This window comes from Podarcis liolepis (assembly GCF_965112155.1).
Source record: "Podarcis liolepis genome assembly, chromosome: 5".
Lineage (NCBI taxonomy): Eukaryota > Metazoa > Chordata > Lepidosauria > Squamata > Lacertidae > Podarcis > Podarcis liolepis.
The window spans coordinates 81,323,738-81,350,940 of NC_139556.1; the positions used below are offsets into that span (position 1 = coordinate 81,323,738).

The 27,203-nt window shown below is 44.8% G+C and overlaps 1 protein-coding gene across 12 annotated transcripts in view; it reads right to left on the minus strand.

Moving 5' to 3' along the window:
* Positions 1-27,203, minus strand: part of PLCH1 (phospholipase C eta 1) — a 140,716-nt gene that overhangs the window by 111,240 nt on the left and 2,273 nt on the right. For all 12 annotated transcript variants that reach the window (XM_083503761.1, XM_083503762.1, XM_083503756.1 and 9 more), the window contains exon 2: positions 10,371-10,488. In XM_083503761.1, coding sequence (XP_083359887.1) covers positions 10,371-10,449 — 79 coding nt within the window. In that variant the 5' untranslated portion in view covers positions 10,450-10,488. The remainder of the gene's footprint in view (positions 1-10,370; positions 10,489-27,203) is intronic.

Consider the following 27,203-nt stretch of genomic DNA (forward strand, 5'->3'; position numbering starts at 1 on the left):
TGGCGAAACTGACGCATAAGTTACGTGAAAAGGACAACTGTAACTTTAAAGAAGAATGGGAACCTTTTACAAAGTATTTAAAGAAACAACAAAATGAACTGATCTCCTTGGCAGGTTTTGAATAAACAAACACAAATTTACTATTGGTAACATAAAGATAGATAAATTGAGGATCATTACAATTTGATAATATGCAGAAAATAACATGTGCTTAGAAACCAGAGAGAGGAGCTATGGAAAGTCCGGAGGGGGTTCTTTTAGGGAGGGGGGGATGGAAAATTAGGAAGAATAAAATCCCACCCACCCAAGCTGTAGTTTGGGAAACCAAAATGAGTGAGTGTGACCATTAATATGGTTAAGGTGACTGCCTCCTTGCCTACAAATCTTGTGTGATAAGATTGGCAGAGGGGGCCCTCTTGGTATTTCCACCACCCCCAGAAGTTCAGGACTGGCAGTCCAAAGGAGGGCATTCTCTGTGGCATCCCATAAACTGTGGCACTGGCTCCCCACAGAGAAGAATTGGCATATTCATTGCACAGCTTTCATCCCACACTGAAGGCGCACCTGTTGGCTCTGTCCTTTGATATCCGAAGGACAACTGTGCACTTTTATATATATATATATATATAATTTTTATTAACAGGCCAATCAAATCACATTATTTCCAAATCACATTAGTTCCAAATTATACAGCCAGATTTTTAAATTTTTGTTGGGGGCACCCATACTTCAAGCTCCGAAAGGGGTCCAAACATCACTCATGTTGCTGCTTTAATTAAACAGTTCTATCGAGTTCTGTCCAGATAGTCTCTTTGTTACTTTCCTCATCTTCTTGTTATTATCATATATTCCTTTCTTTGCGATCTCTGATAATCTTCACAAGCGGGTTGAAAACAAACATCCTCTGTGTGGGTTTTACACTCTCCAAAAATCATATCACATAAAGGACAGACGCCATTTCCACACCTCCGTAAATAACTTTCCCTCAGTCTGTCCATTGAGTTCCCCAGGCTTGCCAAACATATCTCAGAGGGCTCTGGCAGGTCAAGATCACATTCCGATAACCATACATTCACATTCCGATGACCCTGGTCCTCCTCCCCCTCCTCGTTCTTAGGCAAGTCTGTCTTAGCGAGACGCCATTTGAAACTGCATCATAAAACCTTCCTCCATTCCTCGATGTTTCTACCAATCCTCTCTTTGATCAATAATTAATTCCACACAGTTCTTAAAATCCTGCTTGTGATTAATAAAATGCAACAATTCTTCTCTCTGGAGGGGAGGGTTATTAATACTCACATAAGGCAAAAAAAAGAAAAGTTTTTTCCTCCCCCCCCCCTTTCCGTTTCACTCCAACATACCAGTCTTTTAATGATGATTCATCACTTGATTTATTTGTCCAGCCCATCGCTCCGCTCACAGAGATCCATTAATCAGCAGTCTTTACTCCCGATCTTCACTTGATGTATGTCCATTAGCTTCTTTCCAATTATATATTTCCAATTATATCTTTCGAGCTAATGCGAACCAGTGCGCGATTAGAGACAGCGTCAGAGGAGACCGGCCTCACTCGAGGGCTTCGTGCCAAGTGCCCACACCCCCCTTCTTTCGAGTCCGGGGGTGAATTATGGACACAGCTGGCAAGGCAGTCCCCCCATCTCCTTGGAGGGGGTAAGGGAGGCTGCATACTCCCCATATCAGCCTCTTAATTACCTCGTGTGGGTCGGAGAGATGTTACTGTCGGCCATCTTCCAATGCGCCCCCTGGTGGGCCCCACAACTGTGCACTTTTTAACCAATTCTAAAACGGTATTTTTATATTGTTTATAAATTGCTTCATGGATTATTGCTTTATATTTGGGGAGCACAAACCATCCCTTGCCTTATAGGGGAAAGGAATGTACTCGAGTGGCAGAGCATTTGTTTTGCATGCAGAATATCAGTCTCCCAGGTACGGCCGGGAGAGACCCCTGTCTGAAATCCTGGAAAGCCGCTACTCATCCGTGTAAATACCTAGCTAGGTAGATGAATGGTCCAAGTTGCTATAAGGCACCTTCATGTGTTCCTATGGTGGTAATCTGCTGGGACTTTATGGTGTGGTGCAGGTAAGAAATTCATTAAAGGCTTAAGTATCAATTGACTGCAGGCCGACAGCAGATGGAGAGTGGCCCAATTTGATGAGAAAAAGATGTGGCTAAAAGATCTTGGAATGCTAGCTCTATAGACAGCACTCAAACCCTTCAATCAGTCATGGGTAAATCAGTAAGATCCAACAGCAAATAAAATTCCAAGCCTAATCTTGATAACACAGATGCAGAAACTATCACCGAAGTTGGAAGGGACCTCCAAAGTCACCTAGTCCAGCCCCTGCAATGCAGGAAGGGGACAGTGAGGTAGTCAAGCGGCCTAAGCAAAACAGTCACAGTGAACCCTCTCCCCTTACAAAATGTTCCTTACACAAAAAAACCCACTGACAACATGGCTTGTTAAAGCTAAGAATTGCAGCCTCACAATAATTTTAATTTTCTGCTTCACCAACCTTTCTCTTTCACTATCCAAAGTCCTAGAAAAAATGCTACTTTTTGCCAAAGAGAGCGATTAGTGGAGGGCAGAACTTTGCTTTCCTACAATAAATATGGAGGGGAAAAACAATATTATATAAGAATTGTGTTGCAACCCAAATTACCCAATTCAGCTATTATAAAATGAGCCCATGAAAGGCCACGGAACACTAAACACAGCCCCAGAAGCTTTTCCCAAAATGGAATAATATAGGCAGAAGTCAACACACTGAAATCATGAGAGTCCCAGATGGGTTTTCTCCAGGTTCCAAGAGAGAAGATCATGAACGTTTGGCTCCTACTCTAATCCTGCTTAGCATATCATCTGAAACTGGGCTTGTGACAAGTCGTGCCCTATACAACAAGAACAAACCTTGGTTACAGCACATCTAGACAAGTGAAACACTGGCTGATATGCTAAGGCAAACCATGGTTTGATTGACAGCAGCACAGCAGAAGAAGAAGCAAGGAGAAACAAAGCTTCCGCAATCTCCTCACCTGGAACCAACTCACCATTTTACGCTAAAGCATGTTTCCGCTTTGTGTTGGACATGAACAGGGTCATTCTTATCATTTTATTTATACCTCAACCATCTGTCCGGGTTTCCCCAGCCACTCTGGGCAGCTTCCAGCAAAATAATAAAACATCAAACATTAAAAACTTCCCTATACTGGGCTGCCTTCAGATGCTTTCTAAAAGTTGTGCAGTTCTTTTTCTCCTTGACATCTGAAGGGAAGGCATTCCACAGGGTAGGCGCCACTGCCAACAAGGCCCTCTGCCTGGTTCCCTGTAACTTCGCTTCTTGCAGTGAGGGAACCACCAGAAGACCCTCAGAGGTGGACCTCAGTGTCCGGGTAGAACGATGGGGGTGGAGACGCTCCTTCAGGTACACAGGACCGAGGCCATTTAGGGCTTTAAAGGTCAGCACCAATACTTTGAATTGTGCTCAGAAACGTACTGGGATAAACTAAGACAGGATGTTAGCTTGCCATTCCCACCCCCACCCCCCGACCAAAGCATAGCGTGCACAGAGTTCTAAGAAATGAAGAGATGTAGGATTAGCAGTTCAGAGATCAATAGTTATGTGGAATATACAGCCGCAGGGTGGCTTTTCACTGACATGTATCCAGAGATCTACTGCTAAAAATAAGCTTGATGTATCCTTTTGAACGTGCACCTGTCTGCATGGTGTTCCCCAACTCCACAAACAAGAATAAGCCCAAGAACGTAGAGCAGGCAGAAGCACGTTTGCAACGGAATGCAGATAGCTGACTGCAAAGAAGGACTATATATGTATAAAAGAACAGCCCTTGGCTACAGCTCACGGTTAGCAGGGACAGAGTTTAGCCACCAGCCCCAGTTCAGGGAACACACTAAGCCCAATGCTGGCTTAGAGCAGCATGGCAATACAGTGGAATCTCGAGTTGTGGACATAATCCATCCTGGAGGCACGTCCGCAACTCTCAAAGCGTTCGCATCCAGAAGTGCCATGTCTGTCTGAACACATGCGCAGTGCAATTTAGTGCTTCTGCACATACGCGAGCGGCGAACCCAGAAGTAACCCGTTCTGGTACTTCCGGGTTGCCGCAGGACGCAACTTGAAAAGACGTAACCTGAAGTGGACGCACCATGAGCTATGACTGTAAAATGTGGAGGAAAAAGGCAACTGTTAGTTCCTCTCTGGGAGCCCGCACATTCACGCTGCCTCCCGTATGCCATAGTTTGGCTCTTCTAGACTGGACTGGAAGGCAAGCCATCGTTTGGCTTTCTGTGTCACGCAAGTCAGCTCAGTGAAGGTGGAACCAAGCAAGGGAAAGGCTGGCTTCTGCATATGACACAAGAGTGGAGATTAGCCACTACAGAAACCCCAATTGCCATTTGTTCCGATTCAGCACTAAACTGCAGGTTTCCCTGGAGGAAAGCGGCCTGGCAAAGGGAAATGTGGGTGAGCCCTAAATGTGTCAATGCTATGGTTCAGAAGACACCTGTGAACACAGGACCTCAAGTCACTACAGTCCAAGGTGAAGGGTCATCTCCCCACCACCAAACAGAATTGCACAGGCAACATGCAGGCACTCTAAAGCCCACTTCAGGTGTTCAAAAAGGACACATGAGATGCAAACAAGGAAGGGGGTACACTGACATTCCTAATCAGCAGAACACACTCAGAAAACGCCTTCAGAAGTGTGGGGTATCTACCTGAGTGAACAGATGTGTCTCTGAAATGCACCTAAAAGCCCACTAGGGTTGGATCAAATCAAATATATATCCCTTGCATTATGCCAGTACTAAAATAGGAGCTTTAAGTTTAGCATTTCCATGCTTGTTTTTGGGGTACATGAATGCATTTTAACTCCCCTTTTAAATACTCCCCTAGAATATTTTGTGCATGTCCAGGGTACTCAATCCTGGAGTAGCCTATAAATTTGTCATTCCTCTGGCACATCGAATCCAAATGGCTATTTTCTTTCTTCCTTCCTCCACGCTACAAATTAAAGATTCCCACTAGAAAAGTACCAGCAAAAAATAATAACACTTGAACTAATCTGAGCTCTGATCTCTCCCTCCCCTTCTCTCTGGTTATATATGTATGACATTTTTAGCTTTGGGGCACTCAAGAGTCTCCCTGGAGTACCAGACATCAGCAGCAGCAGCCTGAATGTTTGTGACAAGGAATTTCTGACATAAGCAGATCAGAATATTAATATCATGCAAATAGAGCTATTAACAGTTTTTCCTAATAACATTAGAAAAGGACAAGGAACCCTCAGGCAAGTTTTGAGTCATGAAAGTGGTAGGGTTTAACATGCACAGAATGTTTATTCGCTGCTCAGGCAGTTTTTCCATGTAGCCGAAATGAGCTTCCCAAACGCATAGAGAGATGCCTGCTGGCCTCTACTGGCTGCACTCAGAAGTGTTCATTTCTTGGAATTTGGGAGGGTATCCTCAGTGAGAAGATTGCTGCCTCTTTGAATGACACCTTGTCCAACACTACCAATTATCCCGCTGCAATTCACAGACGCAGGAAAAGAGAGTAAGCCTTGCACAAGCTTTGCATGCAAAAAGAAGAAAGAAAAACCTCCTAAGTTCAATTCTGGGCATTTCCAGTGAAATGGAATAAAGTGACAGGAGAAGGGGGAAATTGCTGCTTGAGACCCTGGAGAGTCGGTCCAAGGGGTGGTTAGTGTCTCCCAGTGGGAGGATGGCTTTGAATTGAAAATAAAGCTGGTCATCTCATAATGCCTTTATACAAATCTATGGTGCGACTGCACTGGGAGGACTACGTGCCGTTCTGGCCACCTCACCTCAAAAAAGGACATCGTGGAGTTGGGGAAGGTTCAGAAGAAGGCAACTGAGCTGGTCAAAGGGATGGAGCAACTCCCCTTTGAGGAAAGGAGAACATAGCAGAGAAATCCATCCATTCCTCATCTCCAGTCTCAGTCTGGTGCCGACATTCCACTTAGCAGTAGTTATTGCAAAGCATCTTCCCACTCAACTCCCTTCTGCAGACCACACTAGGCAAGAGTCTCTTCTGCAGACACCTGTCTGTCCTGCAGACAACCCACCCCAGTTCTCACCTCCCAAATCTCTCCCACTGGAATCCTCACTATTCTTGATCTCCACTCAGGGTCTTCTGATTTCCTGGGGGTGACTTTCTGATAGGTGGCTCCTCACTCACTGATGAACACCTTTTACCTCCCTGCCCTGAAGATCAAAATGCAACCTTCCATATTTCTACAAGGATATGGGGCACATCAAGAGGAGAGGTCCAACAATAGGAGTCTCCCGATTATTATTTCTATAGCATTGTCCATGCTCATGCCGTTCCCAAGAACACCCCCTTCCCCCAAAATCCTCTGCAATGCGCAAGAGATCCGCTGCAGAGAAGTCACTGCAGAAAGGATTCCCAAAAGTATTCTCATACACGGAACTATGTGCCTGAAAATCCTATATAATCATATCCAGACTTTCCAATCTTACACACTGAACTTCAAAAACCATATGGCCAAGAGCTACAAGCTTTAACAACCAACCCCTCTTCCCAGGGAACTCTGGGAATTGTAGCTTTGTAAGAGGACCAGGTACCTCCTAACAACCCTCAGCACCCTTAATAAACTACGGTCCCAGAATCCTTTGGGAGAAGTCATGGCTGTTTAAAGAGGTATCATTGTGTTTTAAATGTAATGTGTGACTATGGCATAGATAGACTTTTAGTGTGATCCTGTAGAGATCTTTTTATGTTCAGAGACAGAAATATCATGCTGTTTTGCATGATTTGTACATTCAGCTGCTAGTTACTGTGTGAAATTGGCACGTAGGTGTTATTTTTACGACCACCACTCCGGGCCTAAGAACCATCATTAGTCATTGGGCATTGCTCTGTTATTCCTTTGCTGGGATTTAAAATGAATCAGTCCTCACATGTTTCATTTCCTGCAGAGACTGCAAGGAGGTTCCCTATGCTACATGTCCAATTATGACTTTATCACAGTAAGCACAGTGGGGAAAATTACGATCAGATACTCTTAACATAACCAAATTAACCGCACTAAGCAAGAAAGCAAGGGATAGATTTCTCTGTGAGCCAGGCTCATCTAACATGACAGGATTCTAACACCACTCAATTCATTCTTAAGACCAAGGTCTCCAAGGCAGAGAGGAAACGAACAAATTTCATACGGCAAAGTGGATCTACTGCTATTAAATACAGTTTTAAACAAGGAGTTGTATGCTTCAGACAGGCATCAGAAGAGAGGGGGAAGAATAATTCCCTCCAAAACTGGAATAATAACACTAAAAAAGGAGGCAGCTCTTCTTGGAACTGATCAAAGAAAACGAGCTGTTCATTAAACATGTCGGGCCTGCTTTCCGCTTAGGCAGTTGAATGACCCTAACATTCCTAAGACTGTAGAAATAAGCGAATCAAGCAAATATTATAAGGCTAATCTAAAAACAGGAAAAGGCTATAATTGACAAATTATAAGTCCTAAATGAATCAGAGATAGGCAAGATGTTTTCATTCGAGTGCCACATTTTCTCCAAGTTAAGGTGGAGGGGGCCACATGCCAGCAGTGGAAGGGGCAGAAACCAGCCGCCTCCACAAGAGGTCCAGACTGAGGCATAGGCAAACTCGGCCCTCCAGATGTTTTGGGACTACAACTCCCATCATCCCTAGCTAACAGGACCAGTGGTCAGAGATGATGGGAGTTGTAGTCCCAAAACATCTGGAGTTTGCCTATGCCTGGTCCAGAGCGTGGCAACACAAGAAAGGGCCTTTTCTGCTGTGGCTCCCCATTTGTGGAACGCTCTCCCCAGGGAAGCTCACCTGGAGCCTTCATTATACACCTTTAGGCGCCAGGCAGAAGCATTCATTTTTTCCCAGGTGTTTGACTAATTAAACAATCTATGGCCTTTTAAACCATGAAGGGGTATTGTTTTTTGTTTGTTATTATGTTACGTTTCTTTGTGTTTTTATATATGAAAGGCAGTATAGAAATGCCATAAATAAAAAAATAATAATAATAAAAATAATAATCCAGAGATTAGTAGCAGCCTAGACCAGGAGGACTGACTTGGTTCCTAGGTTTCCGAGTCCTTACTTGCAGTCACACCTAGTAGCAGCTCCTACAGCCAAGAAGACAGGGCAAACACACACAAGATGTTGCTATCTTTAATCAGATTATTCCGGGGGGGGGGGGAGGAGGAGGACCTCAGCTCCTGAAACATAGATTAATTTTTGAAGCAAACACAAAGCATAATGAAGAGGCAGGATAAAATCATTGCCTAGTGATACATTTCACAAAAATAAATATATGAGAGATGCTAATCAATATTATCTCCAGGATTCTCAACTTCACAACACCAACCTGGTGAATATTGTGTTTCCAGTATGATAAGAATTCAAATTAATTCATGCTAATTGTAATTCTAGCCTTAGAACAACAACAAAAAACACGAATATTGGCTTTTCAGTCCTTTTCGCATTTGCATCAAAATTAGCATCGAAGCAGGTAACTTCTGTAGAACACACACAGAGTCAGGCAGGCAGAAGTGAAAATTAATACAAATAACCTCTCCTCTCCTCAGGAATGCTTCAGCTGAACTAAAGAGATACAGGCCATATTCACATATCACACTAAACCAGGGGTATCTATGTGGCGTCCTTCAGGTGTTGTTAATTCCAATTTATTTTAAAAGCAACTCTTTATATATGAAGTCCACAGCGGGGTTTGAAGTTTAAGCAGGGGGTGGAAATAGTAGATTATATTAAGAAACATGATTAAGAGGATGAAACTCAGTATGAGGGTACTTTAAAATGCAATTATATGTAATTACAATTATAAACATCGAGGGTCGGTGAGTGGAAAGTCATTAGCACTGCAGAATAGGATTCTACTTATCAAGTCTTAAAATGTAATTTTGAATCTTGAAACGAAATAAAATGCTAATATCAAGGAATTCCACCCTTTGCAATTTCCACATTTCCTACTGGAAAGAGACCTGGTCATAGCAAGAGGAGCAAAGCCCAGTTCTCTGGTGGTCTTTTGGGTTCTGCCAATTAAGACTGGATACTTCAACATTTCTGGCCAAAGGTTGATGGGCCCTTGGCTGATGAAGATCATGGCCGCGGAGCCTGAGAAGGTGTATAGAGTTAAGTCAAGGGCCCACCACCATTTCTTCTGGCTCATAGCAGGCAAGAAAGTGCAGGAGCAGACAAATAAAACTGCATCAGCCCCACTGAATTTGCATTCAGAGGCACCCCTATATGTTGCAAGGGGCTTAGGCAGCTTCTACTGGAAGAGGGAGTCCAAAACTCGCCACCCATTGAAAAAGCAGTCATAAAAAGCGATTCTCATTTTAATATTAGACACTGAAATTCCATTTTATACCTCTTTTATTGAAAAACTGCTGCAATATTGCAAGTCACTGTGATTAATAATGTCTCCAGACAAGAGAAATCTAATTATGTATAATTTCTTATGCTTTTACAAGGTGGTTTGAGAATACGTGAAGGAACGGAATTCTTTCATTTTAAGTCCAATACTGCCACCCAGTGTAGGATTTCGGTGGTTAAAGCTCAAGCAAATGGTTGCAAATCACACTTTATGTGGGGTGTGTGGAAGGGGATAATATAAGCCTTGGCTTTCCTCTCCCTCACATCCCCTTGAGGTAATTGGTTAGAAGGTGATTAACAAGTTAATAATAATAATAATAACAACAGCAACCAAAGCCATTCCTTCCTGTTTCTGTGTTAATCTGCATTTTAAAAAAATCAGGACTAAAATTTGTATTTCAATACATTTTTGTAATGCATTTGCTCACAAAAGCCACATTTCTAAACAGTTTTTGACAGGGGTGTTTTTTTTAAGCTTAGAACTGCATTGCTAAATTCAGAAAAGTCCAAATCCAAAAGAATAACGACAGTATGTTCTGATCCACACATTAGTCTGGGAAGTGCAGGATAGGTCAGTACAAACCAGAATCCACAAAATATCAGATTCCGACATCAAAGTGCAACTATCGGAATGACAGTGTGATGATGTCAACAAGGCACCTGACACTTACAGAGCCAATTTTGCTTTGCTCCCAAAGCTTTGTTCCCCTTCCGCTAAAAGCATACGAAAGTGTTAACAAACCAGCAAGTGAGAAAGCCCCACTTCTAAGAATAAAATTCAGCCTTTAGACTGCATCTCTGCAGGTAGATAAGGGCCATCTGTTATGTAGGCCCCACTTTGTAATTTCAGCCACACTTAAAGGGAGGTAAGAAACAAGAGACGGCAGAAGCTAGAGGGGTAAGGTGCCACTTACCATGAAAAACTCCATTGTCCACCAAAAAATGCCGGCAGTACTGCAGACAAGTTCTCTTATCCAGGTTCCAGTAACTCATCCTTAGGAGGGTTTCTTCTCAGCATCAAAGACAATTCTCCTGCAAAATTAAGCAGGGGTAAGTGCCGGTAATGCGAAGGTAATTATTAAGTTGAAAGGAAGAACAATTCAGTGACATTAGTCCTAATAAAAGAATTCTTTGGGGATTATTTCTCATATATTAAAAAATAACAATAATTCCTGCTTTGCTCAAAATGCTTCAGCAATTATTGGCTGGGGCTGGACAACTTCTAGTTATCTGCAATTAGCCCATCATCAAGGTGCTTAGGGTCACTTTCACACAATTACCGCCCACTCATAGAAAGCAGGAAGAGAAACAGTTTGCATGGCAAGGGATATGGGTTTGACAATGCAGGTATTCAAGTATTCATTGCTTTCTCACCCCATCTCAGTGGAGGGAGGGAGGGAGGGAAGGAGGGAGGGAGGGAGGGAGGGAGGGAAGGAGGAGGGTGGTAGCCAGTCTCTGTTGGCAGACTAGGAGGCAAGGTGTTTTGAGTACAGAACTGTGTGCATTATGTCACCTGCACCTCCTAAGCTAGCCTGCTGCCCTTTAGGTGTGGTGATGGATGCTCTCCAATCTTTTCCTATAAGGTAAAGGGACCCCTGACCATTAGGTCCAGTCATGGCCGACTCTGGGGTTGCGGCGCTCATCTTGCTTTATTGGCCAAGGGAGCCGGTGTACAGCTTCCAGGTCATGTGGCCAGCATGACTAAGCCGCTTCTGGCAAACCAGAGCAGCACATGGAAATGCCATTTACCTTCCTGCTGGAGTGGTGCCTATTTATCTACTTGCACTTGACGTGCTTTCAAACTGCTAGGTTGGCAGGAGCAGGGACCGAGCAACGGGAGCTCACCCCGTCGCGGGGATTCGAACCACGAACCTTCTGATTGGCAAGCCCTAGGCTCTGTGGTTTAACCCACAGTGCCACCCGCGTCCCATAATCTTTTCCTATAGATCAAAGCAAAAGGTACTTTTATGCTCTGGTAGCTTTCATGCACTATTTGCAGGATGAATAAAGCAGCTTCGTAAGTAAGCACACGTTAAAGTTACTAGCCTGCCCTTTCTTTATTTCTACTAGGCAGCCAAACGAGTATAATGTGGCATCTCCAAGCCCCCTTCTTTGCCAGCAGGAAAATGAAGTATTGGCAATTTATTAGCCTGCTTTCCACCAAGTGGGCAGCCCAAGGAGAGATGGAGGCCAAAGGATGGGTTCCTTTCCTCCACAGCAAGCAAAGAAACCAAGAGGACCTTTCCTGCAGAGATCCACCCTTCTTCTTCTACAAGCCTGCTTATTTCTCTGCTTTAAATCCCCTGTTGTCTATGGCTGCCAGGTGAGCTGTAAAATGCAAAGTTGCAACAGTCTCCACCTAGACCGAGATATTGTGTTACAGCAGGGCTGGGGAACCCATAGCCCTCTAAATGTTTTCATATAGCAGCTCCTTTCATCCCTGGGCCTTGCTGAGTGGGGATGAAGAAAGCTGGAGCCCAACAGCAAATCAGGGTAGTCCCTCCAAGTGTCCCTATGTTCCAGGGACAGTCCCTGATTTAGAGAAGCCACCCCGGTTTCTGATTTGATCCCAGAATGCCCCACGTTTCCTTAGGACATCCCTATTTTCACTGGAGAAATGTTGGAGGGTATGGAGTTATCCGACCCCTGAGTTGTCTGAAGGCAGCCCTGTATAGGGATTTGTTTTTTAAAAAAAAAGTTTAATGTTTTCATATCTTTTTATAAATGTTGGAAGCCCAGTCAGATGGATGGGAGATAAATACAGTCATACCTCGGGTTACAGACGCTTCGGGTTGTGCGATTTCGGGTTGCGCTCCGCACCGAACCCAGAAGTACCAGAAAGGATTACTTCTGGGTTTTGGCACTTGCGCATGCACAGAAGACCAAATCACAACATGTGTGTGTGCAGACGTGGTGCTGCGGGTTGCAAACGTGCTTCCCGTACGGATCACGTTTGCAACCCGAGCGTCCACTGTAGTAAAATTATTATTATGGAATGGAACGTCCCTATTTTCATCAGAGAAATGTTGGAGGGTATGTCAGGGGTCACAGATTCTCCACCCTTAAAATAATGGGTACATCATAGAATCGTACCGTTGGAAGGGACCACAAGGGACATCTAGTCCAACCCCCTGAAATGCAGGAATCTTTTGTGTTCAATGTGGGGCTTGAACCGACAACCCTAAGATTAAGAGTTTCACACTCTACCGACTGACCTATCTTTTCAGTGTGCAAGAAGGTTCTGTTCCGGCCTTGGATTTAACAACTTGCCTGCTTTATATTCTAGTGTGACCACAGAACTGAATCCAGGATGGAGCTATGCAAGCAAAAGCCACAGTGGTTCTGTTAAGAACTTCAGCTTTGGAGAACCAAAGCTCCAGAGATACAAGGGGTAGATTTAGCCCCTTGTCCAACGGTGTTCCCAAATGCATCCCTCTGCAGTTCCTCCTCTTTGCATGAACTATGGAAAGAATAACTGCACATGGAGATGCTCTTATGGCTGCTCTGTCCCTGATGGTGTAAAGCCATATTCCACAAGGAAATACAATGCATCCATTCCCCCCCCCCCGTACCGGCATATATACAATATACAAGCCCCCCCTCCAGACATACCATAGGGGCAGGTGTTTTGCTAGCTACTCGTGAGAGTCCCAATGAAAACACATAATGAGCAAACTCATAAACAAGGCCAATGCAGTGAAATATCTATGTGAAGCTGAAGATACTGGTACCAAAAGGGGAGGAAACCACCTCCATTAAAAAACCAAAAACAATTACCCTCCATCAGCTTCTATGGTTTTGTCCATTGTTTGGAGCCAGGACCCCAAACAATGCAAACAATTGCCACTATTATTTTCAGGGACTAACATATAACTCATTAAGAAGTTGACCATTGGATTTCTCTCCACAAGGCTTCCTTTGTTCCCATAATCTCATTCAATTCATTTTTGAGAACTCTTTTCTTTAATCCTACAAATGATGCCTTGCAAAATGCAGTTTGCTCAATGCAGGGAGGTATTTTTAAGGCCAAGCTTTCAAATATGTGAATAGAGGGGAAATTGAAGTAACTGCCACATCACTTCATAATAGACAAACCGTTGGTCCGTCTAGCTGAATGCTATCTACTCCAGCTATGATTGGCAGCAGCCCTCTGGGGTTTAAGGTCTTTCTCAGCCTGATCTGGCTTGAACCCGGGACTTCTTTGCATGCAAACCATGCCATCCTACAGCTCTTCCCTAGGACAGGAGTTGCAGACTTAAAGCATCCAAATCCATTTGGGGGAAACAAGTCATCATCAACATCAACTTGATGAGCCTCTTGCATAAGTACCGTATTTTTTGCTCTATAAGACCGACTTTTTCCCTCCTAAAAAGTAAGGGGGAATGTGTGTGCGTCTTACAGAGCGAATGCAGGCTGCGCAGCTATCCCAGAAGCCAGAACAGCAAGAGGGATTGCTGCTTTCACTGCGCAGCGATCCCTCTTGCTGTTCTGGCTTCTGAGATTCAGAATACTTTTTTCTTGTTTTCCTCCTCCAAAAACTAGGTGCGTCTTGTGGTCTGGTGTGTCTTATAGAGCGAAAAATACGGTAACTAAAAACCCTAGGTTTCACTGATAAATTGTAACAAGTATGGTCACACTGAAAGGAAGGAAACAGATACAGACTCTCCTTTTTTTAGTTCAAAGGATGAAGGGAATCAGGGAAAGAACTGGGTGTTTTAGCAGGGAGTGGAAAGTTGTTGCTTGGATTCCAGGTCTACCTACAGCCAGCAGCCCACTGAGAAAAAAACAGAGAGATAGACCCAGCTTCTCAAGACGGGTCTAGTAAAACAGCTCGCCATTACTCACCCACCAATTCTGCCAGAAATGGAAACCTGTTCTCTGATGCTAGTTATTTTTTTGTTTGTCTGTTTATTTGTTTGTTGGTAAACATACATACTTTGCCTCCACATAAACACATGAACAAACAAAAAACCCTGCAGATGCCCTCAAGACCCATTATAAGATGGACTCTATGAGTACACCAAATATTAGTCAAATACCCTCTGTTTCTATTCTCAGTTTAACCTTTAATGCATTTTACCTTGCGAAGCACCCTGAGATCGTCAGATGAAGGGCAGTATGTAAGTTTTATCAATGATAATAATAAAATAATTTAAGAGCAAACCTATGAAAATCGCTGGGCTTCTTCCAGTTTGGAAGAATCTTTTAGTGTGGTAAAGGTAAAAGTAAAGGGACCCCTGACCGTTAGGTCCAGTCACGGATGACTCTGGGGTTGTGGCGCTCATCTCACTTTACTGGCATGACTAAGCCGCTTCTGGTGAACCAGAGAAGCGAACAAAAATGCCGTTTACCTTCCCGCTGGAGTGGTACCTATTTATCTACTTGCACTTTGACGTGCTTTCAAACTGCTAGAACAATTCACATTTCAGCCTGACCAGTTCCATCTAGCTTGGCTTGCTGAATCTACTGCCAAGATGGCTAGAGCGGCTGCAAGATGCTACGAACCAACTCTCATTCTGTTCTTACTTCCCAGAAATCAAAGAGGCAAGAGGCACATTTAATTTAGACAATATTACAGCCAATCACATAGCGCTCTCCTTGGAAGCCTTGTCCTGTTCCAAAGCAAAAGGAAGTTATCTAGGAACAATTTAAGTAACGTGTGCATGTTAAGCTGGGCTAGAGGATTAAGGGACGCTTCTTGCAGCCTTCCAGGGGATGCAGACATCAAAAGAACCTCCTAGACAAGCCTGAAAACAGCAAGAGAGAGAATGTACAATTTGTTGTCATCAAATTACAACAACAAAACATCCACAACAGCAAAAACAAGAGCCTTCTGGTCAAAGAATCAAGATGAAATCAACCAGATTTACACCAACTATAATAACTCAGTGTCTCCATAGAACCCTGTGATTAAATGCTGAAAGAATCTGAACTAGTCTAATTAGTTTTTGCCATCCAATAGATGGGATAAGATGTCTGTAACAGAATGCCAGTGACCCTGCTGTTGGGGGAAGCACACAAAGAATCACAGTATAGGAAGAGAGAGGGATTGTTTTCTGAGAAATATTTAAGAAGACCACTTAGGCAAAGGGGTGGGAAACCTGTGGCCAGTTAGGAGGCTTTAGCTGCTAGTCTCCATCTTGTGTTCAAGAGTGAACCAAAGATGGATTTACCTAAGCCAAAAGACCGTGGGAAAAGATCCTTTTGTCTTGACCTCATTGACCTTCTTGCCAGTAAGGATCCAGACACTTCATTTGATTCACCAGAAAGCCATTGGCAATAAGGCAAAACGATTTGTAAGCAAAAGGTCACCAGATACAGGTTTTGTATCAAAAAGCCCTTGCATCTGGAGACGAGCATCCTCAACAAACCAGGAATTCCATAGAAATGAAGATGAAAACCCCACAGAACAATAGAGTCTGCGGACAAGACAGCCGGACTCACCAAGAAGCCACCAGCCACGGTCATTGTTCTTCATAGGTCCCTTCAGGAGGACCATCCACAGATGAGTCATTCTTGTTACTTGAAGTGCCCCAATCTACCTCTAACCAGAATCTGTCCCAATACACTATGCCTAAAGCTTCTCCCCAACGGCCAAGCACACACACATACCTGGATTTTAACCCATCTGCTCCATTCATTCCCTCATTTTGACCCCATCTCACAGGTCATCTTGCCAAGTCACCTAGACACACTTTTGGATTCCCAAGAAACTGATTTAAGACCAGGTTTTTAACCTTGCTGTGTATATGTCATCTCTGTGGACCCTATGTCTCTATGCTGTCACCATGAGCAAGCTCCCTGCATACCCCAGAAACAACCACTGGACTTCAGACCCAAGGCTTGATGAAGTATCCATGCCCGAGATCCTGTTTACTAATAAGGATCTGAAATCATGTTGGGCACAGACTCCAGACCTCAAAACCTAGGTCTCAGCTTCTTTTAAATAAATACCTTCTTTTTTCTATAATCTTTCTGAGGCCCATCTGACAAAAAGAAAACTACGCTAAGAAACTACTGGGAAAGATCTGCCCGACAACCTCCATCAGAGCAAGCCCTACATGAGGGCTTCTGCCTGTGCAATGGGGCTTTTCCCTCCTTTCCTCCCCCTGCATCCCTCAACACTCCCAATAGTGGTTCGTGAGGAGCTGGGAGAACCCCAAGAACAGCACATGGGGAAGGAGCCAGGGCTCCTCCGGAGGACAATACCTTTTTGCACCAGGTCAGTGAGGACCACTTGCTTTTTAAAATTCTCCCGTATTTACAGAATTCCCTGTGCACCTTTTGGACCGTATCTGTAGGTTTCCCCCTCTGTATCAAATAAGTGTTGTTTACTTTTTATAATACATAGAACATGGATCTCCCTTGGATGGTTCTGGACTCTCCTTCCTTGCAGGTTTCGAAGCAGAGGCTGGATGGCCATCTGTTATAGATGCTTTAGTTGAATTTCCTATATTGCAGGGGGTTGCACCAGAACAGGGGTCCCCAACCTGTGGCCCATCAGCTCCAGAAATTGCTTCTGTGCATGCCCAGACACCGAAAATCACATCTGCGCATGTCCGTGGTGTTGGGAATTGCTTCTGTAACCTGAGGTACCACTGTACTGTAGCTCAGACCGGGTAGAGGAATTATCAACAAGGTTGAAAACAGAGTCATAATCCTCCTCTCATCTTTTTGCTAAGGTTCAAAGAGCTTAAATGCATTAAAATGAGAGGCTCACTGGGTGAGGAGATAACTAATCTCCTCTTCCTTCAATGCCTCCCACCCCACCCCCCATCTTTTGTTTCAATTCTATCAGTCAAATATATTGCCTGATCAGCAGGGAATCCTATTGATCGGCACAGATGGCTATTTAACGCTCTCTTTTCCCGCTGCCAGAGCCCAAGTCTGTACAACCCAACTGAAACAGCAGGCACACAAAGACACGGAACACCTTCCAATTAGAGTAGCTCCTTTTCTTGGCCAGTATTTTGCAAAGTGTCCCAGAAATAGCCGCAAATGAACCACAGAGCAATGCTGCAAGCCCCAGCCAGCAAGGCCAACATTTGGGGACGATGAAAGCTATAGTCTAATAATATCTGGAGAACTATAAGTTTCCTCAAAGTTACCATAAAAGTATAAAGAATTTTTTTTTTTAGGTAGTCTAAATCTTGCTACACAACAATATAGCTACAACTATAGAAAGAAAATTCACAGAGCAAAACAAGGTTTTGCAAACCCTTTTGAAGAGTAGAGCAGAGAAAGAGAAAGAGAAAGAGAAAGAAGGAGGTTACTCTATTACTTCCAGGTCACTGCTGCATCTTGGACAAAGCTATATGTTCCAGCTTCATGAAGTGAGTTAGTACAAAGGAGGGCATGTACAGTGGTGCCCCGCAAGACGAATGCCTCGCAAGACGGAAAACCCACTAGACGAAAGGGTTTTTCGTTTTGGAGGTGCTTCGCAAAACGAATTTCCTATGGGCTTGCTTCGCAAGATGACAATGCCTTGCGAGTTCCTGCGGGTTTCCCCCCCCTTTCCCCCCTTTTTTCTAAGCCGCTAAGCCGCTTATCAGCTGATCTGATCAGCAGATAAGCCGCTAAAAGCTGCTAAAAGCCGCTAATAGCGCTAATCCGCTAATCCGTCAATGGGCTTGCTTCGCAAGACGAAAAAACCGCTAGACGAAGAGAATCACAGAACGGATTCTTTTCATCTTGCGAGGCACCACTGTATCATGAGTGAATGTATCATGGGGGAGAGACACACAGAGACGAAGGATTGACTTATGGCTCCTCATATACATTAAGAGTGAACTGGTTAAGGCCGCATAGATGTGCTCCATGTGTGCAGGAGAAATACAAGCAGAAAGCATGCACAGCGGAAAGCAGTGAAGACCTTTGCCACTGACCAGGGCCAGCCTCCCCATTCCCCATACCGAAACCGGCTGAGCTACAACCAGAATGATGAGACAGGGTCTTCCTCAGCACCTGAACACCACAGACTTGATGAGGGACCACAGGGCAAGCTGCATGCCCTATAAAGTTCTGTGCTCTCACACTTACCTGCCACCATTCCTTGCTAGCAAGAATCTGCCACCTAAGGCAGGTGCCTCACTCTGCCTAACGGTAAAGGTAAAGGGACCCCTGACCATTAGCTCCAGTCGTGGCCGACTCTGGGGTTGCGGCGCTCATCTCGCTTTATTGGCCGAGGGAGCTGGCGTACAGCTTCCAAGTCATGTGGCCAGCATGACTAAGCCGCTTCTGGCGAACCAGAGTAGCGCACAGAAACGCCGTTTACCTTCCCACCAGAGCGGTACCTATTTATCTACTTGCACTTTGACGTGCTTTCGAACTGCTAGGTTGGCAGGAGCAGAGACCGAGCAACGGGAGCTCACCCCATTGCGGGGATTCGAACCACTGACCTTCTGATCAGCAAGTCCTAGGCTCTGTGGTTTAAAACACAGCGCCACCATGCAATAGGGCTGGGGGGGGGTTGGAGCTGCCGCTTTCCTTTTTCAAATAACGAGATTTCAAACATGGCATTCTCCCACAGTCCATTCTAGCACCTTAGGGTTTTACCAGGTCATTCTGCTGTGTGCGCACTGTACCGGACATACCAAACATTTGAAGAACATGGCTGCCAAAGAATCCGGAGAACTATAGCTTACCCCTCGCAGAGCTACAGTCCTCAACACCATTAACAAACGACAGCTCCCAGGGTTCTCAAAGGTGTCGGGAATTATAGTTCTGTAAGGAGTAAGCTACAGTTCCCATGGTTCTTTGGGCAAAGCCATGTGCTTTAAAAGTATGGTGTGCATGCAGGCCAAGTCACCACGTGGTCTTGATCTCGATAGGTCCTCTCTAGAGTTGGGGTTGTCAAGCAGTCCGCTTCTCTTTCTTTCCTCCATTAAAGGTAAAGTGTAAAGGGACCCTTGACCATTAGGTCTAGTCGTGACCGACTCTGGGGTTGCGGCGCTCATCTCGCTTTATTGGCCGAGGGAGCCGGCATTTGTCCACAGACAGCTTCCGGGTCATGTGGCCAGCATGAATAAGCCACTTCTGGCGAACCAGAGCAGCGCATGGAAACGCTGTTTCCCTTCCCGCCAGAGCAGTACCTATTTATCTACTTGCACTTTGATGTGCTTTTGAACTGTTAGGTTGGCAGGAGCTGGGACTGAGCAATGGGAGCTCACCCCATTGCGGGGATTCAAACCGCCAATCGGCAAGTCCTAGGCTTTGTGGTTTAACCCACAGCACCACCTGCGTCCCTCTAGAGTTGTGGTTGTCAAGCAGTCCGCTTCTCTTTCCTTCCCCTATTAAGGTTACTTAAAACCCTCTCCTAATGTAAGGAGGAGAAAACAAAGACAGATGGCCTGCCTGGCAGCGTTGACTGGTGTCTTTGCCCCAGGGGCAAGCAATACAAAGGAAAAGGGAAGCTGCACTTGAAGGCCCCCCAAAGGAGGGACGTGGACCCCAGGGAGGCAAAGACATCCTCTGATTATCAGCTGAAAGGGAAGAACATGCATCTGACTCTATTGTGCCAGCAGGGAGGACATACCACCTGGCTCTGCCAGGATGTGCCAGAAGAAGCTTGCATCTCCCCAGTAACTGACTGGGCCCCCCTGTAAGGAAGGCAGTGTCAGAAAACCCTCTAAATAATAGTCATTATGTCACAAACTAATCACCAGCCATCAGAATACGTCCCCAGAGGCAAGTGGCAGATAACACAGAATGATGATTAGATATTCCTTTAAATTTTCTGCTAATCTGCAGAGTACAGAAGAAGGGTTGTCCTCTGCAATGATTTAGCAAATACTCTCTTATCAGGTGCCCTGCATGGTGGAAATAATAATGATAATGATAATAAATATTATTACTTATACCCACCTATCTGGCTGGGTTTCCCCAGCCACTCTGGGTGGCTCCCAACAGAATATTAAAAACACGATATAACATTAAACATTAAAAATTTCCCTAAACAGGGCTGCCTTCAGATGTTTTCTAAAAGTCAGGTAGTTGTTTCCTTCCTTGACATCTGAAGGGAGGGCGTTCCACAGGGAGGGTGCCACTACCAAGAAGGTCCTTCGCCTGGTTCCCTGTAACCTCACTTCTCACAGTGAGGAAACCGCCAGAAGGCCCTCAGCACTGGACCTCACTTTCAGTCGACATGAGTGATTTCAGACAAATCACTCTGATATTTTCAAATCATGCAAAGCGCGCAATAAGACTATCACACTTTTGTTAAGTGTAGTGCTCTCTGGTTCCCCCTTTGGTGGGGAGGGCTGTAGCTCAGCAGTAGAGCATCTGTTTTCACACATAAAGGTCTCAGGTTCAATCCTGGGCATCTCTAGGTAGGGCTGGGAAACCCCCGAAACCCTGGACAGCTGCTGCCAGCCAGTATAGACTAGCCATCCCCAACCTGGTGCCTTCCAGATGCTGTGAACCACAACACATATCAGCTGCTAGCGATATATATTTTCTTATCTTTTCTTTTGTGGAACTCTGTTACACTTTCCCGCCTGCTCTAAACCATACGCATTGTTCCAGGTGAGCAGCAGTTCCCAGCACAGCACCATGATCAAACACGATGCAGCAAAGGTAAGCCCAGCAGATAAATTGCAGTCTTCAGAGAAAACCTTGCTTTCCTGTGAGGCTAAAAGCCCTCCTGATTTTATTTTATTTTTAAAATGATGGCTATGCTTGGCCTCCACAGCTGGAATGAATGAATGAATGAATGCATAAATAAATAAATAAATTCTTATTTGTACCCCAGCCACTCTGGGCAGCTTCCAATAAAGATTAAAAATACATTAAAATGTCACACATTAAAAACTTCCCTGAACAGGGCTGCCTTCAGATGTCTTCTAAATGTCAGGTAGTTGTTTATCTCTTTGACATCTGATGGGAGGGCGTTCCACAGGGTGGGCGCCACTACCGAGAAGGCCCTCTGCCTGGTTCCCTGTAGCTTTGCTTCTCGCAGTGAGGGAACCACCAGAAGGCCCTCGGCGCTGGACCTCAGCGTCCGGGCAGAACGATGGGGGTGGAGACGCTCCTTCAGGTATACCGGGCCGAGGCCGCTTAGGGCTTTAAAGGTGAGCACCAACACTTTGAATTGTGCCCAGAAATGTACTGGGAGCCAATGTAGGTCTTTCAAGACCAGTGTTATGTGGTCTCCTGCTTGCCGGTTGGCCACTGTGAGAACAGGATCCTGGACTAGATAGGCCATTTGCCTGATCCGGCAGAATCTTCTTTTGGTACTGTGTCTTTAAAGCTGGCAGAACACAAGCAGAGAGGGGCCCTCGAAGTTTCATGGAATAGAGTTCCATAATTTTGGTGCCACTACTGAAAGGGCCCTGTCTCTAGTCTTGGCCAACCATGTTAGAGGAATGAGGAGTGGGGAGGCTGGTTGAGGAAAAACATTTCTTTGGATATCTTAGACCCAAGCAGTTTAGGGATTTTTATTTTTTAACTGTAGGCTCCAAGTGCTTAGCTGTTGTCTTTTCTTATAAGGGGTCTTTAATGTGTGTTTTTCCACCAAGTCTCTAGAGATCTGGACCTGCCACCTGACAACAAAGGCACATCCCTGATTCAGCAGGAGATGTAAGCAGAGCTGTGTCCTTGCAGGCATTGCTGCCTGTCTGCCTTTTGATCTGTTGTGTGCCATACCTGGAGTCTGGCTCACACAGGTGTAAGGTGGGTGGGCAACAGGGACATGGAGGGAAGAGGTGCCTTGCCTCCTGCTGCCTCTGGAGGCCAAGTCTGCAAAGCTAACCCCACAGAGCCTAGGGCTTGCTGATCAGAAGGTCGGCGGTTCGAATCCCCACAATGGGGTGAGCTCCCGTTGCTTGGTCCCTGCTCCTGCCAACCTAGCAGTTCAAAAGCACGTCAAAGTGCAAGTAGATAAATAGGTACCACTCTGGTGGGAAGGTAAACGGCGTTTCTGTGCACTGCTCTGGTTTGCCAGAAGCGGCTTAGTCATGCTTAGTCATGCTGGCCACATGACCAGCTGTACGCCGGCTCCCTCGGCCAGTAAAGCGAGATGAGCGCCGCAACCCCAGAGTCGTCCGCGACTGGACCTAACGGTCAGGGGTCCCTTTGTCTTTATCTTTAAAAGTGCAATAGGGCTGAGTAGACATGGTTGGGGTCACTCTGCAAAACTAGATCCCAGGCAATATACTCCTAAGTAGGGGACTATTAGGCCTTGGAAGGGGATAACTATATGCTAGAGATGGACTAGACATAGGGCTTTGGCCTGATCCAACAAGGTTCCTCTTATGGCCTTATTTGTGGCATGCCTCCCATCGATTCTTGCTGTTGCCAGCTTCTCTTTCATTTCAAAGGATGGCAAGTACTGTTTCACTTGCCCTGACTTTGTAGTCATCTGGTGTGAGCAGAGGGCAAGCTATCGATCCTGCTGAGTTTTATGATTAGTCATTAGAATTATTGGCTATTTAGTTGCAAGCCCACTCACCCTATGTTCAATTCCTCCCCATCCCCTTTTTTTACACTAAAGAGAGGCATAAGCCTGTCCAAAATAAATAAATAAAACTCATTTACTGAGCACAAACTTCACATGCAGAAAGTCCCACCATAATCTCTGGTTAAAGGACATCAAGAAGGAGATCTAGAGCAGGGAATTGAGTGGACCACTAAAACAGCACTCATGGGTTTTTTTTCTATAACCGTCTGCCCATGAAGGGTTAACATATTTCCATAGGAAGGTCATGCGGCCAAGCTATGCATTCAATATGTGACCCAGGGCTTAAGCCAAAATCCACAAACTAATCAGTGGCGCTTTCATGCGCTTCTGTCCTTGCTGTACAGATGGTGCTCTGCAGGACTAGCCATTGCTCACTGACATGTGAAGAGGTCATTAATCTTCATTGACACTCAGAGCAGCATCAATTTACATTTTAACCTATACAGAATTATCTCCTACTCAACCTCCTCCCCCCAGTGTGTGTGTGTGTGTGTTTTGCCACAAGGTGTGTCAATTCACCTAAAAGGTTTGTTTCCACAGGATCGGTTTTTGCACTTTCCACATCTTGTAAATTGAATGAAACGACCTACTGAAGCGTACAGTCATTCACGCTCCTTTTTTATTCCACATCAACCATATTTAAAAAGTGGCATCAGCCAGACAACGGTTCACACATAACGCAAAGCCAAACCAGAGTTTAGTATGAACAAGCACAATCTCAGAAAGGAGACTATGGCCACCAGCAGTCATTCCACCGCTGCGCTGAGCTAAGCTATAGTTTGGCTTTGCACGTTCTTGAAACAAACCATGAGTTGTAGTCAAGGCTCTTTCACACTAAGCCACGATTTGGTTCAGCGTTACGCGTGAACGAGGTTGACAGCAGTTCTCACTTGTGAAAGCATGCTAGTCTTTTCTTTGTTGTCCTTTAAAATGTTAACAATTAAATGTACCCATTTCACATGTATGGCGTAAGCTGATCTCAAGTCAGTTTGCCATATACTAGCAAAATATCTTCTCCAACTCTTCATTTCGTAAGACCCAGGGTGGTAAAGCATCTAGTATGTTGGACTAAGACTGGAGAGACCAAATTTCAAATCTCTGCTCAGCCATGCAATTCTCACTTTGGGTCAGCTGCTAACCCTCCATCTATTTCACAGGACTGTATAGGGGTGGGGTAGAGAAGAGCCATGAACACAATTATTTACTTGTGTTTTATTCTGTGAACCACCCTGATGAAGGGCGGTATATAAAATTAATTAACAACAACAGCCATGGAGCCCCTGGGTACCAAGTTGGCGACTCCTGGAATAGTCAAACAAGCCTAAACCTCTTTCAGACTGAATGTGAGGACAGCCATCCATTCCTAGCCCAAGACTCAAGAATACTTTCCATGTTACACTGGATGGAAGGCAGGAACCTGAAAACTAGTGGGTAGTAGCCAAAGACAAGAACCCTATCCATGTTATAATAAAGTTGTTGTTGTTGTTGTTGTTGTTGTTGTTTAAACCCCACCCATCTGGCTGGGTTTCCCCAGCCACCCTGGACAGTTCGCAACAGAATATTATAAACATAATAAAACATCAAACATTAAAAACTTCCCTAAACAGGGCTGCCTTCAGATGTCTTCTAAAAGTCAGATACAGTGGTACCTCTGGTTAAGAACTTAATTCGTTCTGGAGGTCCATTCTTAACCTGAAACTGTTCTTAACCTGAGGTACCACTTTAGCTAATGGGGCCTCCCGCTGCCGCCGCTGCGCAATTTCTGTTCTCATCCTGAAGCAAAGTTCTTAACCTGAGGTACTATTTCTGGATTAGCAGAGTCTGTAACCTGAAGAGTCTGTGACCTGAAGCGTCTGTAACCTGAGGTACCCCTGTAGTTGTTTATTTCCTTGACATCTGGTGGGAGGGCGTTCCACAGGGCAGGCGCCACTACCAAGGAGGCCCTCTGCCTGGTTCCCTATATCCTCATTTCTCGAGGTGAAGGAACTGCCAGAAGGCCCTCGGAGCTGGACTTTAGTGTCTGGACTGAACGATGGGGGTGGAGATGCTCCTTCAGGTATATGCCCATGCATGATTACCATTGCATGAAGAGGGCTGTATTTGCTGGCCACACACACAGTTATATCCCCATCATGTGACCCTGCCATTCTCCATATGTTGGAGAGGAAGAGTGTACCAGATTTTTGGGGTGCAGGTGTGTGCTAGAACCTACTATTTAGGACTCTCCAAAGCTAATGACTGTATAAATGTAGCTAGGGTGAGTCTCCTTCCCTAGATACTGCTCAAACTGTTTGGATCCTATAGCTTTTTCGTAGAAACCCATTCATGCGAAATGCACCGTTCCATCATTACATGCTTGAAAGACTTTCTGCCATTGAAGTAGCCACGGTTAAACAGACCACTATCCCAAGGAGACAATATGCCCCCCTCCACACACACTCCCAGCGCTGATGCTTTCAGTCATCCTGGAAAATAGGCCTCACAGGGTGAAAGGACTGAGGCATTTACTCCATTTCCTAGGCAACCTCACAAGTTGAGTTGGCATTGTTAAATCTTGCACAGCTAGACACAGAGCCACCAGTTGATGACCGCAGTCTACAAAAATAGGTGGAAGAAAGACAGGGAGATGCTCTTGTAACGCATCACTTATATCCAGCTGAATAAGCTCCATGTTCTTCTGCAATATATCCTATGCAAAGCCAGCAAGAGTTTTGCTGCAACAGAAGCATGGGAATTCGAACCTGGAAAATTCTGGGCGATTATTGCAGCTTTGAAATAAGAGGGAACATCGTCCCCCACCTCGAATTTCAGACTCTGAATCTGTTGCTGGGATAGAAACTAACAAGATTCCAAGCATAGTTCCACGGTTCTCACATATTCCTTGCTCGCATGACTAAGTAAACTCCTGCCTATGAAAAACCAACAGGAGGAGAAACGGGAGTCTCAACTGAGATATTCTAAGTTTGAACCAGCTCAGGAAGAAAAGAAGCCTGAACTGTTTTATACTGCAATAATGGACACATCAATCGCATGAAGAGAAATGCATCCCTTTATTATCATACAACCCAAAGATGTTGGTCCTGCCCCTTTTCACGGAGCCAGGATATCAGCTACCAACCAGCGGACTCTCCAAAATGCACACCAACTGTATTGGAGGAAACAATGATATTTATTTGGAAACTGGCGCAAGAAAAAAGGGGGAAGTGGGGAGGTCACCAACAAAAGTTATATTGCTGGATGAACATCATAGCACTTAAAAAACAAACAACAACCTGCAGTGGTTGGCAGCTTGAAAGAAGATGGAGGAACAAAGGCAAAAGCTGGTCTAAGTCCAAAGAATTGCAAAGACTGTTGACACAAGAGACCTAAGCATATTGACATGCACCAGATGTAATCCTGTTGGTAAACAGGCACAGAGACCAAGACTCTTGTTTTGAAAGGCAAGGAAATGGTGCTTTTCAACTGGTTCCCTGAGCCTTTAATGGCTCTCTTGGGTCAGCAGTGACAGCTCACTGGGGCCTTAAAGGGGCAGAACAGTGCGGCAGGAAGCCAACAGGAAAAACAATCAACCACTCATCAAAGGGTTCACCTTTTGCTCAGACTTTCCTGTAAATCAACTCATCTGTTTAATACATACAACATATACTGCAAGAGAGGGAGATTTGGAAACTGGGCATCCGTATTTCTCAAAAACCTCTCCACTGTCTATAGGAAGAGTACATTCCCCACTTCAGTTGGAGATCAATCATCAAACCGGTCACTGCTGGCTTTGTTTACATATAACTTCATCCAATATCAAAACAGAAACGCCCAAAGTGTTTGGCCTCATTTAGGCAGCCACTTCTCTAAAGTGCTGTCAGTGATAAGATAGAGACTTTCAAAAAGAAAAGAATTCTAGGACATTTCTTCTAAATAATAATAATAAATCAATAGCCTATTGGTCCTGCAGCCCACTCTGTACATTTACTCATAAATTAATTCACTCACTTACAGGAAACTAAGACCCACTGAAATGCATGGAACTTACTTCTGAGTGGACAAGTATTAAACCGCATTGTTACTTCCAAAGCAAGCACATAACAGAATTGGGATGTAAAACTGCCATGCAAAAAGCATCACTGATTTTTTTTTTTAAAATAATATATTGAAATACAGTATGCAACTGAGGGCTTTAAAGGGGGATGTGTAAGGAACCAAATCCATTCTGAAAGGGTTACTTTGCTGATAAATAGTTTCCAACACAGAAAAAGTGAATACACACCACATGGGATAAATGTACGCTTACCCATTT